Source organism: Oreochromis niloticus, linkage group LG15 (assembly GCF_001858045.2).
Source record: "Oreochromis niloticus isolate F11D_XX linkage group LG15, O_niloticus_UMD_NMBU, whole genome shotgun sequence".
Lineage (NCBI taxonomy): Eukaryota > Metazoa > Chordata > Actinopteri > Cichliformes > Cichlidae > Oreochromis > Oreochromis niloticus.
In genome coordinates, this window is record NC_031980.2 from 17,923,093 (window position 1) to 17,943,354 (window position 20,262).

The window sequence follows — 20,262 nt, forward strand, 5'->3', positions numbered from 1 at the left end:
GTTTTTTTAAATGTATTAAAGATGTATGGTGTACAGTCATTCGATCTTGGAAAAATAACTGTTCAAGAAATGATTAAAAGCCCAGTATTACTATGACTTTGATGCCAATGATAATGAAAATATGCAAAAAAATCTGACTTTACAGAAAGGTCTGAAGCAGATGTGTGCTCCACGTAACAAAGAAAACAGAAGAACAGCTAAACATAGTAAAGGTTGGTCTTCTTAAGTCATTAAAGCTATAAGATGGCCCATTTTAACCCAAATTAACAAATTACTTGGTGACTAAAGAAAGCAAGTTTTTTTTTACATGTAAAAACTTATCAAAACTGACTTTTGCAGGTTTTTATACAGAGCAGAGATCCTGTTTTTGCAAATGTGAAGGCAATCAAACAAACAAACTGTTTTGCCATTTATGAGGATGTATTGCATTTGAAACATAATGGTTGGTGCAAAAGTGTAGTTGAATTCAGCTGGCTAAAGCATTTGGAAAAACTGATCTAGAACAGCTGAAAGATCATTTGATATCCAGTCAGTCACAAACCTTATTCATGCGAGCTGAACAAACAAAACTGCCTTCTGTGTGTTATTTAAACGGTTTTCACTTTAAATAAACACCTCGTTGCATGCATACAAGCAAAACATCAGAATAAAAACACAGCAGGAGTTTTAGGAGTGCAGATTTGCTCAACTTCCACAGGAAAAACTCTCAGTTTTTGCATTTGAACAGACAGTTTCCAAATAAACACAATATATCTTGAGTATCTGTACAATAGGGCACCATATGCAGAGGAGGGATATTGGATAAATTTGGCAAAGAATAATGAATGTGGGGTTGCCAGGCTTGAGGAAAAGAGGAAGACTACATACACCAGAGAAGTGGATGTTGTTAGAGCGGACATTCAGAGGATTGCTGTGAAAGAACAGAATATAAAGGGTAGGGTGAGATGGAGGCAGAAGAAGAATGTGTGAAATATGGACGTTTTGTCACGTTATGTCATTCTTTTTGTTATGTTTTTCATCAAAAATATAAGGAGATTATCAAAATATGTAGTGTTAGTGGCTTGAACTGAAGTTAATAGCTTTGAACTGATTTCATAAGAGATAAAGTTGAACCTTTGACTTAAAGATTTCTCTTGGATCACTGTTCAGTGTCTGTTTTGAGGCTCCTAAGAGCTTCTTAAACATCATAAATTACAGTTTATGACTAAGCTCTAAGATAACATTCCTTCCTCCAAAACCACCTAACTCTCCCGTGGAAATCAAAAACATTTTATGGTTGTCAAAGTCATCCACTGACACACACACCTTACCTGCAAGGCAAAGTCCAAATATGGTGAGAAGAACCAGGATGTAGAGGAAAACAATGGCGTACTTGATAGATGAGAGGGAGTTCAGATGACTGCAACACTGGTCCTGCTTCCTGCGACGCTTTGTAGAAACTGAAAAGAAGGATTTACTATAAATACCAGCAAATGGCATTCTGAACAAAATCATTAACCACGAGTTGTTCCTGGTAAGAACAACAATTCGGCTAAATGTCTCTTACATTGTGAAAGAACAGAGGTAAAAGTCAGCGAACATAAAGGAAATCAGATTTATTGATGAATGATAATTGTAAAAGAAAATCCAAGATTCCCAACATCCATATTTTCCATCTTTGAACTTCTGAATGACGCCCAAAACTCAGCAAGCACGCTAGCTGAAAGTCATTTTGAACCCAAGAGGTATTTGATCACGTTTGCATAATATTCCACAATAATTTTGCCTGTGCAAAAACAGAAAAACAAAATTGCTCTCTATTTCATTCAAGGTTCAACCAAGCAAAAAGTTGCTGATAAAATTGTGAAGATAGTGATATTTAGTAGTATTAAGTAACAATTTTAAAAAGTTGGTTACAAAAGCATTTAATTGTATGATGACAAGTTTAAGTTTGGTTGGAAATTACCAGGGGCGTAATTTCCAGGGGGGTTAGGGGGGTTATGAACCCCCCAATAATCAGACCCAACCAATGTAACCCCCCCCCCCCCCCCCCAATAAAATTATGAATTATCTTGTATAAATAGGCTCTTGATTTTCTTTAGTCATTTCAGTTATTACCAGCAAAATAGTTGCATGTTTAATCATCCAGGAATTTACCCAGATTTCATTATTTATTTAGACAGAGATCTTGACCCCCACAAAGTTACGTCGATGGAAATATATCCATCGTCAATCCGTCGATGATATATTCCTTATATCATATCTGGAAACATTAGGGTTATTACACAGGAAACAGTTTATAAATTTAAACTTATAGTACATCATAACACACATACATCACAAAGTTCCCTATAAGGGAATTCATCTGAGTGGACTATGTTACACAGCATGAACAAATAGCCTCACTAAGGAGCTCTTGCTGTAATGCATGTCAGCACTTAACGCTGCTCTCAAGGTCAAACAGATGTTTGAGAATTAGTCTCAATAAAACTGACACAGCACTGTTTATGAGTAATGAACTTTTTTTTCTTCTACATCTGTGTGTGTCAGACAGCTTGGCTGGAGGCAGCAATGAGGCAGTTGATGTTGCTGATGGGAACATTCCTTTTAGGTCAAGAGGATGGGAAGAGATTTTCTAAGGAGTCACATTCTTCATCAGATATTGGAATAGAAAAGAGAATTATGTGTTTTCTTCAGACATTAAACGTATAATTCACAAATTATTGTGCTACACACAGATAAAGTAATTTTTGTCTCAATGAAAAAACAAGACCTAATAATAAGATTTGAAACACAATTGAGATGAATATATGAATGGGAACTTCATTAAGTACACCTTTTTAACTGCTTGTTAATGTGAATATCTGTTCAGCCAATGCTTGGCAGTAACTCACTGTATTTACGCATGTACACAGGGTTAAAAAGACCCCTGTTAGCTAACTTGAAACTGGGGCTACAGTTCGCAAAGAATCACCAAAGTTGAACAACTGAAGATTGGAAAAAACATTCCCTGGTTTCTGTATCTTAATTTGTGCTGCAACATTCAGATGGCAGGGTCAGAAAAGTGTAAACACACTGATTCATCTCCTTATAGCAACATTATAGGCTGATGGTGATTTAGTGATTTGGGTGACATTGTCTTGGCACACTTTGGGTCCCTTAGTACCAATTTAGCATTGTTTAAATGTCACAGCATACTCGAGTGTTGTTGCTAATGCTTATGAGCACTACTTCTAATAGTAGTTTCCAGGAGGCTATCATGCACACTCCTTCACAGTCAACGATTCTCGGTCCATTAGAGCACCTTTGGGAGGTTTTGGAGCAGCTGATTCATATCATGATGTGCATATGACAAATCTGCAGCTACTGTGTGACGTGAGCATGCATTTATGCAATAGATTGGCCAACCCAGTACTAGAAAGATGCAACCAGTGAAGTGGCTACAGAAGCAGGATTTCTGATTTGAAATGAAAGGTTTTTGTTGTTTTGTTGGAAAAGAAGTTCTTGATTTCATAAAGAACTCAGAATTAAAGCCACTGAGGGCCAGCACTGAACTGATTAAATTAAACTAGCTAGCTACTCTTAGTTTCTGTTCACTGTCTGAATAACTAACTTTAATATTACACAAAGTTGTTCGGTAAATTAGAAATCCAATAGGTTCTAAAATACACCTACTATGGACAAATAAACAATACAATGCTTACATTGCCTTATTTAAAATATAAGCAATTGCTGTTTACAGTAAAAAATAGTTATATTAAGTTTCCAACTCTTATAAAGAGGGAAAAGCTATTTGTGGAAAGCTGTTTTACATATTAAGAGGAAAGCGGGAAACTACAGCTAAATATTAAACATTCTTATTAAGATAAACCACATGGAAAAATGTGAAATGTTAACATTATCTTGATCTCTTTAATGGGATTAATTTGCCTTGATTCTCAGAATCTGATTACCTAAATACATTTGACCACATAACTGTACCAAATACATGGATCAGTCAGTCTCCAAAGGGTACTGAGGCATGTTTTCCTCCGTTCTTGCTTCATGGAACCAAGTGCCTTAATTAAGTATTAACCTGGGTATCTTTTAGGCTTTGAATAATTAAGTCTTTATTTGTGTAAAAGTGTTTATCTTGCATTAAACACAAATTTAGACGGATCTAAAACTACATATGATCTGAAATGTCTTGGGAAAAAGGCCGTAGGTATCTGAGGGAAAACATGAACGCTGTGATAAAAATCTCACACGAGTTTATAATGGGCGTCCATCTTCCTGTTAACAGTCATGATGTTGGCTTGAATTTGACTTTTAAATAAAAACACTGATTCTGCAGCCTCCCAGCAGCAGGGTTTCATTTGGACCGTGACAATCCATCACTCTCACACACACACACACACACACACACCCTTTATGATGAAGAACACACACACCTCCAGCATTAGACAAACACAGCTGGCTTAGATGTATGTACATGTCACATAGTTGGAACATATAGAAACCAAAATGGCTCTCTAAGCCAGTCTGCCTCTTTAAGTAATGTTGGAATACTGAACTGAAAACAATGACATGTAACACTCTTTAATCTCAGCAAACATTTTCATAACAACATGTACCACGAGGGAAACATTATCGCCCAGTTTTCTGTATTCTAAGGGTTTTTTTTCAGCGTGACTGTGAGACATGCGTTATTGGACCTGTAACAGCTTGGGATGTATACAAGATGAGAAAATCATTTCCATGGCAAACGTGTGTGTATGTATATATATTATGCAAGTATGGAGCGAGAGAGGTGATTAACTTAGCATAAACACTGGAAATTGAATATGTGACAGTTTTTTCCCCAAAAGAAATGAGTTGTAGCTCCTTTAACTGGGCTTGTATGACTTAAATAAACAGTTTAGAGGTAGTAGGAGGCATATAATTAAACTTTGGACAGCCAGATTTTTTTTCTCAGTCTTTATACTAAGCTAGACTAGTTGCCTCCTTTCACGAGCTTCATAGGCTACTGTAAGCACAGGTGGTGGAGACCAAAAAAAGACAGCTAAGCTTATTTACCACACTGCTTTTCAAAAACTCCTACATTTATGATTTTCTTCAGCATCATAACATTGCACTGGCTGCTTTATGAAAAGAATACTATCTAAGCCTGAGTTGGTGACTTTAACTAAGAGTGTTGCTTTTTCAACTGACATCTGAGAGCGAAGCAAGCCAGTCAGTAAGTAACTCGACTCATTTGGAAATGATATTATCGTCCTGTTTTATAACCATTTTGATTCATGTCTCTTCGGCGATATGTTGTCAGCATACAGCACTGTTTAATAAACAGATTAGACAGGAATTAGCAAACTTGGAGCTTTCCTTTATTACTAAACTTGGAGATGCAACAAAAAAAAAAAATCCTACTGATTTTGACACATCTACAGAATCTGTTTGTTTTTCAGCTGAGTCAGTGTGAGCATGTCTGTACATGCGCTTGGGTAAAATGGCTGCATTTTGCTGTTCTTTTAAATGTAACTTTCCAGATCAAATACACATGCTGTCTGGCAAGTATAACAGATTCCATAAACATTTGGCACTCTGCAGGTCTCTGTAATTGACAGGTGATTTTTTTTAAAGACCCCATTCTAAGCATGCACGTTTAACCATTAACATGTGATTGTCAAATTAATTGTAGCCCGCTATTATAATTGCTAATCATCCATGAGACTGTGGGGGAGAGGCTTAATGACACTTTAAATTATAAGACCACCAAGCAAGGATTTTTCTCCCAAAATAAAAGAGACTCTCCAACACAAATACATAATATCTCCTGAGTCGATCTGGTGGAGGTGTTATAACTGTTCTATGACTGGATAAAAGTAGATTAGGTTGTGCTTATAGATTATGAGCAAATGTTGAAAAGAAAATGCATCTACAGTGCTGTGAAAAAGGGTTTGCCCTCATTGTTAAATCATGAATTAAACGATTAACCACAATTTTGGAAAGCTGAGCTCAGTTTCACTGGCTGCACCCAGGCCTGATTACTGGCAGAGCTGTTGAATCAAAACATCAGTGAAATAGATCCTGACTGACGAAATGAGGCAGGCTAAAAGACCTCAAAAAGCATCACATCATCTAAAGAAACACCTAAAGAAGCAGCTGAGAAAAAGTCACTGACATTTATCGGTCTGGAAATGATTGCAAAGCCATTTCTAAGGCTTTGGGACTTCAGTGCAACATTGGTGAGAGCCACTATACACAGGGAGAAAACTTCTAACAGTGTCAAATCTTCCAAGGAGTGACGGGCCTGCCAAAATTACCCCAAGACCACATCGATAACCCATCTAGGAGGTCCCACAAAAAGCAGAACGACATCTAAAGAATTGCAGGCCTCACTTGCCTCAGTTAAGGTTCATGATTCAACAATAATAAAACAAATGGCTCTAAAAAACAAAATGACAGTTCTAGAGTGGCTTAGTCAAAGTCCAGGTTGAGATGCTTTTTGGTGTAACCTTAAACAGGCAGATCATCCTTGAAAACCTTCCGATAATGCTGGATTCATTAAAACAATTCTGCATAAAAGAGTGGGCCAAAACAGCGATGTGAAAAGACTCATTTCCAGTTATCCCTGCTTGACTGCAGTTCTTGTTGGGTCTTTGCTATTTCCCTCCAGGCAAACACTTTTTTCACAAAGAGCCAGGTAGCTTTGGATAACCTTTTCCCTTAATGAATGACAACATCATTTAAAATTAGCATTTTCCATTTGCTTGGGTAAACTTTGTTAACTTTGACTCTTCTCTAAAATATCCAGTTTTAGGGTGTACTCACGCTAAGTTCAGTTGCTTTATTCTGGTCTCGAGCCTGACTGTCTCCCCTCCTCACTGCCCTGCTGGCCTGTGCTTACAGTAAGCCCTAGTAATCTTCACTTTACCCCAGCATCTCAGCTTTCTGATGATGATTTTGTTGACTAACTGGGGAAGCAGTGACACACTGGCTTCTCTTATATATGACGAACCACAGATAAGGCCGGCCAAAACACAGTCTTAGAATCCCAGCTGTGCACAAAAACAGCCAAGCTATGACATAATTAAGAGCACTCAGACTTTCCAATACTTCCAGCCCCTGTTATCTTACCTTTATGTTCTGGGAATATCTCTCGAAAGTATAAAAATGTAGTAAATAGTTATTTTGATACATAAACAGCAAATAAACAGAGCATAATTTAGCCTCAAATTCTTGTCCAGTACACCAGTCATCTGTGGCTGTAACCTGGCCAGTCAGTCAGCAAAATTTGCTCCTTTAGTGATGCTGATGACTTTTCCATCTTTAGCCTGTGGCGATAACGCTGTGGGATCAATTGATGGTTCCTTTAAAACCAATAGTTTATGTGCTACAAGTGACTATTTATCTATGTGCATCATTGTTAAACAACAATAATTCAAAAACCAACACAGTATGATATGCCCAAGGTTATTAATAGAAACTAAACAATTGATAGGAAAGAAATAAGTTACGTTTGAGGAAGCTCTGGCATTCTGTGCCCACATAATTATCACAGATATTGATAACCCAGGAACACCTTGACCTGTGGTTTGGAGGACAGGTTAGAATCAGCTCTGCTGTTAGTAGAATTAATGGTAGAACAAGATATATTATTTATCGCATAACTACATTAACAAATGTTTCAAATGCCTTCCACAGAGAAAAATTGGGAAAAATGTGTATTTCCTGACTGCTTGGCGAGTGGTTGCTGTAGGTTGCTGGCTGAATCCAGATGAAATCAGTCACAAAAGCTATATGTTTGTTTGCTTCTTTTGAATTTTCTCTTTAGGGGTCACCACAGCAAATCATCTGCCTCCAACTCACATTATCTAAAATATCCTCCTCTGTCACAATAAACATGAGTACAGTCTATCCAGCTTTGTGAGGCTTCAGTCACACAGGGATAGAGACCGGTTAGTGTATCTCGGGCAATCACCAAACTCCAGCAACCACTTGCCTATCTATGGCTGCTGGAGGTTGTTGTCAGTGGGTGAAATTGGTCACAAAGAGGATGTAACTTTTGATTACAGGAGGAGAAAAAGAGGAAGACCACAGAGGTCAAGAAGTAGTAAAAGAAGACATACAGGAAAATGTTTATTGTGACAGAGGATATTTTAGATAATGTGAGGTGGAGGCAGACCTGCTGTGGTGACCCCTAAAGAGAGAAGCCAAAAGACGAAAAAGACTGTATAGCTTTTGTGACTAATTTTATTTGGAGTCAGCCAGCAATCTACAGCAACCACTCGCCAACCAGTCAGGAAATACACATTTTTCCCTAGTCACTGGTTGTTGCCAGGGGTCACCAAACCATCTCTAGGTCTGTGTGACTTAAATAAATAAGCTGAGGTGAAGCTTACCACACAGCTATCAACTATAACTGCCCATTTTGGTTTTCACTACTCAAAGTAACAACACCTCACTAATGTTAACTGTAAGCCAAACTTGAAACTTAAATAGGTGTGTTATAAACAAATCACCCCCTGTTCAGTTGTCACAAAGATGAAGATTAGCAGCCAAAGAGTGTTTCAGTAAAAGGTTGGCATCTTAACATGTAAGTGTGTAGCAGTTAGTCTCAAGCTGTCATTTGAGAAACTAGAGTTTTGGGCAATCCGCCTGGTTAATTTAACCTCTGTTTTTAAAATTCTGTCAGAGTCTTGTGCTTTAAAACCGTTTGGTAGAAATGTTCTCTTTAATTGAATGAGGTGTGAAAGTGTTCTTGGATTAGTAAAAGTGGACCAGGACAGTTTCTGATCTGTACGGCCATTGTCCACTTTCCATTAAAATGTCAACAAATTCTTAAGTTAACATTTAATAAGACTTTCCCAACAAACTGGCCATTCCTGCCCTGAAACCTGAGACCACCACAGGGTCAACTGCGGATTCATTCAGCTGCACCTGCATTTACACACATATACAGATGTTGCTCCTGGATATTTCTGGCTTCTATAGATGACCACAGTGAGAGCAGTGTGAGAGCCAAAGGGTGACAGCATTGTGCCTGTGTGTTAGCGCACTTGACAGATCCTGTCTTTGTTATCAGCGTGTGGGTGGCTTTTGTATATATGAATAAAAGATCCTGAAAATCAGTTATTTTTCCAGCTTTTCTTCTGCTTTTTCTGTAAGTTTTCAGAGCTGTCCTTGTCATTAGAGAAAAACCTTCACTACAAACATCTGTGATCACCTACTTATTGCAGCAGGACATGCCATGGGTGCGCTGGGAGGTTAAATCGAGGTTGTTCCTTTGGAAAAAGCCTGCATTTTAGTTAAAAGAACTAAAGCAGCAAGCCTTGTGTTCAACTCAGCACTTTCACAGCTCAGTTATTCCTCCTACCTTCATCACACAGGTTGAGTTTGGACAAGTTGTGTCCATCATAGGCCTCTTCATAAATCGAGACGTTCTCTCTCTCTTCATTTGTGCTCAGATACATGGCCTTGTTCTCCATCTCCTCCTGAGAGAACAGAGAAAATACATATGCTTATTTTAGGATCTTGTAATCTTTGTAATCTCTCTAAAACCAAAAGAAATATTTGAATGTTTAATCTAATTTTGAGTGAGTTTACACGCACATGGAAACCAAAATCTGGATCAGTCCGCTTCCTGTATATTAGCTACATTTCAATATATTATTTTGGTTAGCCTCATATGCTAATTTTTAAAATGATCTGCTCAGAAATCATGCTGTTATACAATGTTCAAGCAGAGACACAGCTTCTTCTTCATCCCCAAACCAGCGTGCAATGTTAACTGAAGATTAAATGTATAGTTTTCACTACTTACATTGTGACTGCAATGGTTGCAGTTAGTGAATGTACTTTTTCAGTGACTGTCAACCACTGTCTATATGCAAAACATGGGCACAGCCACCACCTTAGAGTCACCTTTTGGTTAATGAAGTCCCAGTGGGAAGCTTTTTCTGTTGCCACCTTTGTGTGTTGAAACCAAAGTGCATTTCTGCTAGTAGGAAACTAAAAGACTCATGCTCATATGGGACTGACTTGTCAGTCACAAGGTAGGCATGCACAAAACCAGACCATTCTTTATCACTGTCTACTGAGGGCATGACTCAAAGGAGTCGACGTTTTTTCCCCATAGACTTCCACAATCTGACTTCAACTTCCATCTTTCTTTCTACACAGTCCACACTGTCAGCATCTCACAAGTACAGGTGGTCCTTAAAAAGTAAGTGTGATCTACTGCCTTCTATTACTGCGAATGAGGTAGGGCAGCTGTGGGAGCGCTGATCAGCTTTAAACAACAACACACATTTCCAAGCTAAACAGAAGGAAATGCTTATGATGTGGCAGTCTTTAAGCCAGTGTTATGTGACTTGTTTCCTCAGCCAGCAGAGATGGAGAGAAGTCATGTTTCAGCCCCATTACATTAGTCTTTTTTGCTTTTAGAAAGCAACATTTAGAAAAGGTATGAATGAAAACATAGAACAGGTCAGTCACAGGCCATGAGAAAAGGAGTTATTCACCTTTCATACCAACTGGCAGTGAGCAGTGTGTGGAAGTGGCTTCTGCTCCTCAAGCAATTTGGTTTAACTTCTGTGCCAGTTTTCCAAAACATGGTGGAGTATTTGAATGTCAGCCCAAGTGGAAATGGTAAGTGAGCAAATATAGAGCTGGTAGCCATACTGAGTTTTATAAATTATCTGATGAACAGTGTATCTAATTAACAACCACTTTCTGAAATATATTGAGTCTGCAGTGGCAGCAGAATAAGAAATGTTGCCCACAAAAATAAAAAGCAGTTCTTACTCTGCACTTTCTGGATGTTGGATTTTTGGTTAGATGGGATACTACTGTTGAGAGATGTCCATGTTCACACATATGCGACAACGCAAGTCTTAAACATGGGAATGTACTGTGTTTGATTGTATTAGACATTTGAAGTTATAACTTACATGTTAATACTGTAACCAGTATATAATCGCTGTTTAATTATGCATTTTTTCCAGACACACCTAGGTAAACACAGTTACTTTGAATGAGAAGGATCCATGTTGTAATTCCAACTTATTCCTTGATTAAAAACATGACTTAATTACCAGTAACTAAGCTGGGGATTACAGCCAGTTTAACATGATATGAACGCTACCATTTCTAATTTGAGATTCAAGAATTTGAAGAGTAATAACTGATGACAACATTAAAAATAAATGAATGAATTATTCATTAGCTCAAGTGTATCTTTGAGCTAATGAACAACTAGAATCTGACAGACTGCTCAATATTTCCAGATATATTGGTTGAAAAGAGAGAAGTTTTGTTTATATCTGACTTTATATTTTCTCTCAGGTGAGGAATGCAGAGCATTTTAACAGATTTATGTATGGATTCCAGTAGACCCTTCTCTTGGAAGCAGTAATCCCACCTTGAGCACCAGTTGGACAGTGCCATCAAGCAGCAGAGTTACATAACCTCTGTGTAACTCAGTTTTAATTAAAAGCACACAGAAGTTTACATTTTATTTAAGACTTAGAGAGAGGAACTTATTGGCATGCATGTTTAAGTTCTAACAGCTTGGACCTGTTCACCAGACTGTTTACTTTACGTCAAGCATGTTTACTTTTCTAGCTTGGGCAGGTTTTCCCACAGTATGCATAATGCAAACCAAATATGAATAATAAAAAAGGAAACTCAGGACAAATAAGACAGGGATAGAGAGGTTATGTCAGACACCTCGGAGGGATAAAATGAAATCTGCTGTAGTAAGGAGTCGTGGGTTTTAAACTTCCACAAGCCCTAGTGGCAGATCTGTGAGTGTTTGAGAAAGTCGTTAAAAAGCGCTCAGTCAAGACTCTCATTAAAGATAGGATAGAGGGGTCAGGTTGACATTTAGACTAAGACTAGACAGAAGCCATTAGGGTTGCTAAGTGATTCCACTAAAAACTCCACACTCCTGTACATGTGTTTGTGCGTGTGGGGAGAGTTATCTTCTAATTACACTGCGTCTGGTGGGATATAACACTTTTAATCACTCAGTGCCAACAGAGGATGGTGGGAAAGCCAAGCAGTTAGTGTTTTACCTCTCCAGCTATGCAGCTACGAACCTTTGGTTTTTCTAGATGTGATCATAAAAAAAATCATTTAAACGCCACATGAAATTTAGAGAATTTTAAGCATGAAACGAATGAGATAGCTACACACATGCCATCACTACAGTTTTGTTTACTGTGTGTGTGTTTTAATCGCTGATTATGTGGTTGCTAGGCAACAAAATGATGCTATAATATAAACATGCACATTGCAGTGGATACAAATTAGATGTTAGTGTTGTGAAATTAAAAGGCTACAATGCTTTCATAAGGTGTTCATTTATAGGTGGTTGCTAGACAGTGTGATGACATATCTGATATAGATGAGAACCTTCAGTGGCCTAAAACATGCTTGTTTGCCAATTTTGATTGGTTGATTCCTGACATTCTTGTATAGGCAAACCAACAAAGATTTTGTGTATTATAGTAATATAAAAGACAAATTTTCAGAGTTCTGTGGTACACAAACAAGGTAATTGCAGAGAAATTAGAGCAGAGACACAGCAATCAAAGAATCCTAAATAGAGATTTATGTGAGAATTTCCTAACGTCAAAAATGGCAGTTGTCACGGCCCTCCTGTTGTTAGCTCCAAATTGCAAAGTCTGTTGGATGTCTGACGGAGTCCACGTGAGAACAGTGCGGGTACTTGTTGGCGCATTAACACAGTAGCAAAGCACACTGATGTCCTGTCTACTGCCTGTTGCATATTCTGCAGTGCACAGACCTAACCCAAAAAGAGAAAATTCAAGTAGTAACCAGGTCATGCCATGTTGTTGCTCCATGAGATTGGGATCAGGGCACATCTAGTCAATACACAGACCTGATCCTCCTAACACCATCCACAATTGTGAGCGAAAAGGCTAACTTGTTTTGGGAGTCATCTTACATTTAAGTAGATATATAATAAAGATGTTAGCTCCCACAGGATAATCATACTGCTTTTCGTTTTGAACTACAAAGATCTTGTAAATCCACCTTAGACAAGCACTTTGCATAAAAAAAAAATCTCGAGTCCAGCAAGATCTTTCAACCAAGACAAAAAATGTCTCCGTAGTGTCATAACAAAGTGATTCTGCTTAAGTGATTGGTTGCAAGGCAGATTCCAAAGCACATTTAGTTTGTCATAATCACTATAGTATGTCTAATATTTTGGCTCTTGGTCTATAATGCACCTGGCAACAAAATGTAAAGAGACCACTAATTACATGTCCACTGACCACAGTTTGAATGAAAAGAAAAAGAAAAGCTTTGGTGTTAATAGAAAATTCTTGGGTCTGATAAAAGGACTAGAAACAAATCTAGTCACCTTGCCATCATGACTGTCTCCGCAACACCCAGTGGATTTATTTGGACATTTATTTTGAAACAACACATAAATTACCTTTACTGTTTAATTAATTACCTTTTTTCAAGTGTTTTGTGATTTGTATTGAATCACTATTCAAATAACATGATAAGCACCACTTAAAGCATTTACTGACTTGAACCCGTGGAAGTTATATTTCTTCCACCATCTTTATTTTTGCTGATTTTCCATAGATTTCAATCCAGGATTCTCTGTGTGTCTCTTATAAAATCTCTGCTCTGGTCAACTTCACAGAAGATGAATGCACAAAGAGTGAATGGGAATTCACTCAGCACAGCAGGCAGACCGCTCTCAATTCTAGTAGCATAAGAGGAAGCAATTATCTTGTCATGCACTGTCGCTCTGTGAGATTTGCCCTCAGCAGAGAATCTGATCATCTGCGAGGTCAGAGGGAGACGACGCGTGTGGTCTCTCCTGACAATTTAAGTAGATCGACAGAGATGAATGAGTGCAATTGGAATAAATATATATTTTCAAAATATTACACAACATCCAACGTCTGACACTTAACTGCTTTTCAATAAGCAATGAAAATATCACTACAGTCAAAAACATTCCCTGTGATCAAAACAAAAGCTCACAGCTCAGTTTGTTCCATAAAATCTGAGGATCCCTTGAAAGCGTCACAGTAAGGCAAACACTCCACGCCATTGTTCAGTCATCCGTGTGCAACATTAACCCATTTTTCTCGGTTAATTAGAAGCAGAGATACTTCATCCATGACCGCGGAAACACAAAGCAACAATTTTCTGAGGATGAGTTCCATTAAGTGTGGGTTTCCTGTCCTTGTGTAGCGCTGAGCTCCAATAAATTGTATGCAGCAATTCAGCCTAATAGTCTAATAGCAATAAAAGTGGAACACATGTCAATGAATCAGCAACTCTACAAAGGTCGAAACAGCCCAGTTGGTGGTTTTACAGATGAGGGACAAACATCATTAACCTATGAACGCACTAATTAACTTTTGCCAAGCCTTGGTAAATCTGTTACTCTTACGCAGATTTCCCGAGAGCCTACTTATGTAATTTATACTAGGGATCCTCTGTATGTACACATTGCATGATACCCTTTTTCAAATGAATGACAGACCAGAGAGATGCATATTTAAGTCAAAATTCGTTAAATATTTTCTCAGATAATGCTAAGCCTGTGCGACATCCTGAAGGAGAGAAGCAGCATGAGTCCTCCTGTCTCACCTTTTCAGCTGTCAACGGGAAATAAAATTCACAGCTCCGCGTTTTTCATAATTGCCCTCAAAATTCTGCGTCCTGACGCTCTCACTTCCTTTTTTCAGTGGCCCAGCTCTCAAAGAATAATAAAAACTACAAAACAAAAAGTAATCGGTAAAGTTTCTAATAGTACTGGAACATGCACAGCCTCTGTCAGTGCTGTGGAGACAGGCAGCAGCTCTGTAGTGGAGCGCAAACGCTGACATTTTGGGGTAATATACCCATAACAACGTCATGTGACCATCACAAAACTCCAGCTGAAGTTGCCGAGCAGCTGGGACAGAGGCTGCGAGGTGAAGATGATGACACTCACCTGTTGTACACGAGCGCCCTCTGTTGGATGGAGGTAATAAAACAAAGTGAGTTTGTGTCCCATCTTCTTCCACTTTTGGTTGCTTCCTTTAGGGGTCGCCACAGCAAATCACCTGCTTTCATCTCATCTCTCTTTCATCTCCTGCATCCTCCTCTGGCACACCATCCTTCTGTATGTCCTCCTTCACTACATCCATCATTCTTATCTGCAGTCTACCTCTTTTTCTCCTGACTAGCAGCTCCATATTCAGCATCTTCTGTCCGGTATATTCACTATACCTCCTCTGTACACGTCCAAACCATTGCTGTCATGCCCCTATAACTTTGTAAACAACTCAAACCACTTATGTTGAGTGGTTTGGAGACAGAAGTTAGCACCATGGATGAGTTGCCTCGTTTCAACACTAAATACATAAAACATTTTATGTCTGAATGAACAAATACAGTGGTAATAAAAGTGTTTGCTCACTTCCTGATTTCCCATTTTTGTATGTTTTTCACACTTAAATGCTTCAGATCATCAAAACAATTTAAATATTAGAGAAATATAACACAAGTAAACATAAAATGCAATTTCTATAAGAAGGTGTTTATTATTAAGGGGGAAAAAAATTCCAAACCTATATGGCCCTGTGTGAAAAGTGACCCCCCACCCCAACACCCACAATTTTAGCATAAATTAACTGTGGGGTATCCCATCTTTGGAAATCTGAATTCAATTTCTCTAGCCACACACCCAGGCCTGATAACTGGCACACCTGCTCTCAATCAAGAAATCACTTAAATAGAACCTGCAAGTCAGACATCAGGCTGCAATCCAAGGAAATTTAGGAAGAAATGAGAACCAAAGTGACATCTCTGAGTCTGGAAAAGGTTATAAAGCCATTTCTAAAGTTGTGGGACTCCAGCGAACCACAGCGAGAGTCATTATTCACAAATGGCAAAAACATGGAACAGTGGTGAACCTTACTAGGATTGGCTGGCTGACCAAAATTAACCAAAGAAGTTACAAAAGACCTCCGAATAACATCCAAAGAACTGCAGGCCTCACTTGCCTCAGTTAAGGTTATTGTTCATGACTCCACCATAAAAAAGAGACTGTTAAATAAAATGGCCTGCGTGGCAGAGTTGCAATACAAAAACCATTGCTGAGTAAAAGGAAGAGAAAGGTTAATCTTAGGTTTGCTGAAAAAAATCTTGATGTTCCTTAAGATTTTGGGAAAAAACTGACTGACAAGACAAAGTTGAGCTTTTTAGAAGGCGTGTGTGTCATTACATCTGGCATAAGGGTAACAGCATTCTGCTGTTCCTGAAGGAGAATGTCCAGCCATCTGCTTGTGACCTTAAGCTGAAGCGCACTTGGCCTCTGCAGCAGGACAATGATCCAAAACACACCAGAAAGTACACCTCAGAATGACTTAAGAAAAACAAAATGAAGACTTTCAAGTCTAGTAAAAATCCTGACCTGAATCAGATTGAGATGCTGCGTCATGACCTTAAAAAGCCGGTTCATGCTCGAAAACCCTCGAATATGGCTGCATGATTGGGCCAAAATTCTTCCACAGCACTGTAAAAGACTCATTGCTAGTCATCACAAATGCCTGATTGCAGTTGTTACTGCTAAAGGTTAAGTTAAGTTTAGGGGGAACTCACTTTTTTTTTAGAAACTGCATTGTGTTTACCTGTATTCTCTTTGCTTTCAAACAGAGTTTGTGAACTGGTGCCTGAAGTACCATCTCCAGATCAGTGCTGGGAAAAGGTGGTGGACGACTGCTGCAGGTACAAACCTTCATACCAGAGAACATCCAGTGAAGAGACACTGAGATGAATTCTGAGAAGTACCTGGGGGTTCTTTTAATAATAAGCTGGACTGGTCATATAATGGAAGAGAACTTTAAGAAAGGACAGAGAAAACTGCATTTGCTCAAGAGACTCCTTGTTTTAAACGCCAATAAGACTGAACTATTTCCTAAAATCAGTCAGGGACTGGCTTGTTTTTGTTCAACTACTACATCAAGCATTCAAAATCAAGTAATATTGGATTCTTCTCTGGGGTTTGACTCACATGTGACAAACATTTTGTAAATTGCGACATAGGGTTTCCTCAGCTGAACTTAAGAATATTATTCATACATTATATTGTTACATTGTTAGGTCTTTCTCAGTTTTTAACACATGAACACCAGTGTTATACACACAATTACCATGTGAGTTTGTGTCTTCAAGTGTTATAGATATTAAAAAGTGATTGCATTTATACTAACATGATATAGACAAAACAAAAAACTGTGTAATTTTAGCTGAGAACAAGCTTTTTTAAAGTTTCTCCAGTTTGGTATTTTATTTTCTGCCTCACTTCCATCTATGTTGGTCAATCTTGGAATCCAAACCAAATTCAGTTTCTCTTTTAGAGTTAGAGGGTCTGCGAGTGCTGAATTAGTTTAAATAGTTTTATCAAGACATGCATAGTTTGCTGAGAAATGTTAATATTAAACAATTCTCCAACAAACACAATTTGTATCCCTTGCTAACACTCAGAGGGCTAAAGCAATATATTTTCTTTCCCTCCTGTTTTCTAATAAATGTGCAGTATATAATCATAGATTATAGGATTTTCCATTGTAATATTGCTTTTCTTTTACATAAGTTACATTTCTGTGTAGCTAAATTGTTTTTGCAATATAAATTAAACATTTGAAATGAATTAATCCCTGTATTGATGAACTGCATCAGAGTCAGCTATAGTTGGTGTAGATGCTGGACATTAAAAGCATTCAGCTCCAATGCCAGAGACACATATTCTGGCTTTCAGTCTGTGTATGTTTCAGTCTATGTATGTTCTGTTCACTGAGATATGACAGAATTTTCTTATTTTTGGCGTGAGGATGGTGGAAGACTAATAGCACCTGCACCTCTCAAGGCCATACTGATAGTTAAGAGAAGGGCCCGAAAGCCTGCAGGAATCTGTGGCAGCCTGTGAGAATCAAAACCTTTGTAAGTCATTTTGGGTAATAAATAAATATTCAGTAACAGCACGCATATGTTGTTCACAAATTACAGACCTGTTTCTCTACTCCCACAATTATTCAAAATACTGGATAGACTGTATACATTTATAACTAAACAAAATATTACCAGGATTTGTGGATTTAGATCAAATGGATCAACATCCGTGGCATTAACTGAATTATTTAAAGAAGTTACAAATTATGTCAATGAAACAAAGTAAGCAGCAGGAGTTTTTAACTTGAAAACAGCTTCTGACACATTTGATGACAAGATGTAAAATGATACAATGGAAAGATCTGGTATTAGAGGGGTGGCACTAGACTGGGTGAAAACTATTTAGAGAGCAGGGACTCCTCAACATTCAGACTCGTCATCTTATATGCAAATGATATATGCAGAGCAGCAGATATATTGAAGTTCATTTTTATTTTAAAAGTTTGACACAATTAGTAACGAGTTCAGAATGTGTTTGTATGGAAAAATGGGGAGGCATAGTTTCTCTCTCTATATAGGATAGGGCTCAGGAGATTTCCTGTTACACGTGCTGCTTGCTCAACAGTATTTTCAGATGTTCGGTTGGCTGGCTATGGTGCTATAACATGCAGTACAAATTATATTGTGAAAATTGTTATACAGCAGTCCTGTAAGGGGTGCAATGCACATCACTAACAACTCAGTGGCGCTTTCAATAACGAAAGAAGTGCAATGAATGATAGTTTTGGTTTTAGGATTATTCATATTTCCCAAAGCTGTTTTGGTGGGGTTACTCTCCAAATGTTTTTTACTGCAATTCTTGGATTTTTTTTTTCATTTACATAGGTATCCGAATTCCAAGCATTATCAGAAGATGTTAAAATAATAAGTCATTGTCCTGTTGCATGAACCATTTTCAGCCAAGCTTTGAGTTCATGGTTAACTCAATGTCTGAAAGGTACGAAGGTCCTGTTGTTGCAAAACAAGCCTAAACCATCGTCCCTCCATCACTGTGCTTGACAGTTAAGCTGACATGCTGTGTTTGGGTTTCACCAAAACATGGTGCTGTGGATTATGGTCAAACATCTTTACTTTGTTCTCATCTGTCAAAGGGACTTTCTTCCAAAAATCTTGCGGTTTGTTCAGAAAAAACTTTGAATTATAATAATTCATAATTTATGAAAGGTTTTTTCCACCAGCCAGTGATATATAGTAAACCTAACATCCCAATAAAAATCCTATTATGATTAAAAAAAACTCACCAAGTTTATAAGTGAATCCAGGTTTGTTGGTGAAATCAGGAATAGATTTCATCATCAAGATGCAATATATTGTGCATGCAGTGACCACATCACTATGTACACCTGTTCAAATCCAGGGGATCAGAATCTATAGCCAAGTGACTGGAGAGAGAGTACAGTGAGTACATATGCAAGTTGTGCACAAAGAAATACTTTGTTTGTTACTTAAATACAAAAGCTTGCCCGAAGTTTTTGACTGAAACATAATTTATTTTTCACATCCTTCCACTCATTTTACAATTAAACACAAAACACTATGAACAGAAACATCCCCTGTGGTATTTATTAATGGAAATAAAAGCTCACAGCTCATTTTATTTGATAAAGTTTGAACTTGGAGCCCTTGAAAGCATCATAGTAGGCAAACATCCCATGCCATTGTTCAGCCAACTGCGTGAAACATAAGCCCATTTTTGTGGGCAAATTAAAAGCAGAGATACTTCCATAACAGCAGAAACACAAAGCAACGATTTTCTGTGGGTGAGTTCCTTTATGTGTGGGTTTCCTGCCCTTTTGTGGCACTGCACTCCAATTAATTGTATGCAGCAATTAAACTGTCATTCAACTTAATAGCAATAAAAATGAAACACATGCAACGTCGAAAAGTCATAGTTAGTTTTACATGTGAGGGAGAAATCACGTGCGTCATACTAGGGATCCTCCGTATATACATATTACATAACATCCCTTTTCAAGGGAATGACAGATGAGCCAGATGCAGATTCAAGTGAAATTTTCTTCTCTCATTTAGAGTCTCATTAAAACTACAAAAAAGTAATGGTGAAATTTTTTGTGCAACATGCCCAGCCTCTGCCAGTGATATGAAAACAGTTAGCAGATCTGTAGTGGAGAGCAAACTAATAATGTAACCTACACCCAAATTAGTAATATACCCGAAACAACGTCACGTGACCACCAGACCGCTCCAGCTAAAGTTGGGACAGAAGCTCCGAGCTGAAGATGACTCCCACCTCCTGTAGACGAGCGCCATCTGTTGGATGCAGGTAATAAAACAGAATTATTTTTTGTA

The 20,262-nt window shown here is 38.0% G+C and overlaps 1 protein-coding gene across 1 annotated transcript in view; it reads right to left on the reverse strand.

Moving 5' to 3' along the window:
- The window catches only part of scara5 (scavenger receptor class A, member 5 (putative)), a 95,200-nt gene extending 80,352 nt beyond the window's left edge, over positions 1–14,848 (reverse strand). Inside the window, exons 1-3 of the mRNA XM_019346219.2 lie at positions 14,605–14,848; positions 9,332–9,449; positions 1,311–1,439 (exon numbers count right to left, since the gene is read on the reverse strand). Coding sequence (XP_019201764.1) covers positions 1,311–1,439; positions 9,332–9,443 — 241 coding nt within the window. The 5' untranslated portion in view covers positions 9,444–9,449; positions 14,605–14,848. The remainder of the gene's footprint in view (positions 1–1,310; positions 1,440–9,331; positions 9,450–14,604) is intronic.
- Between the last annotated feature and the right edge of the window lie 5,414 nt (positions 14,849–20,262).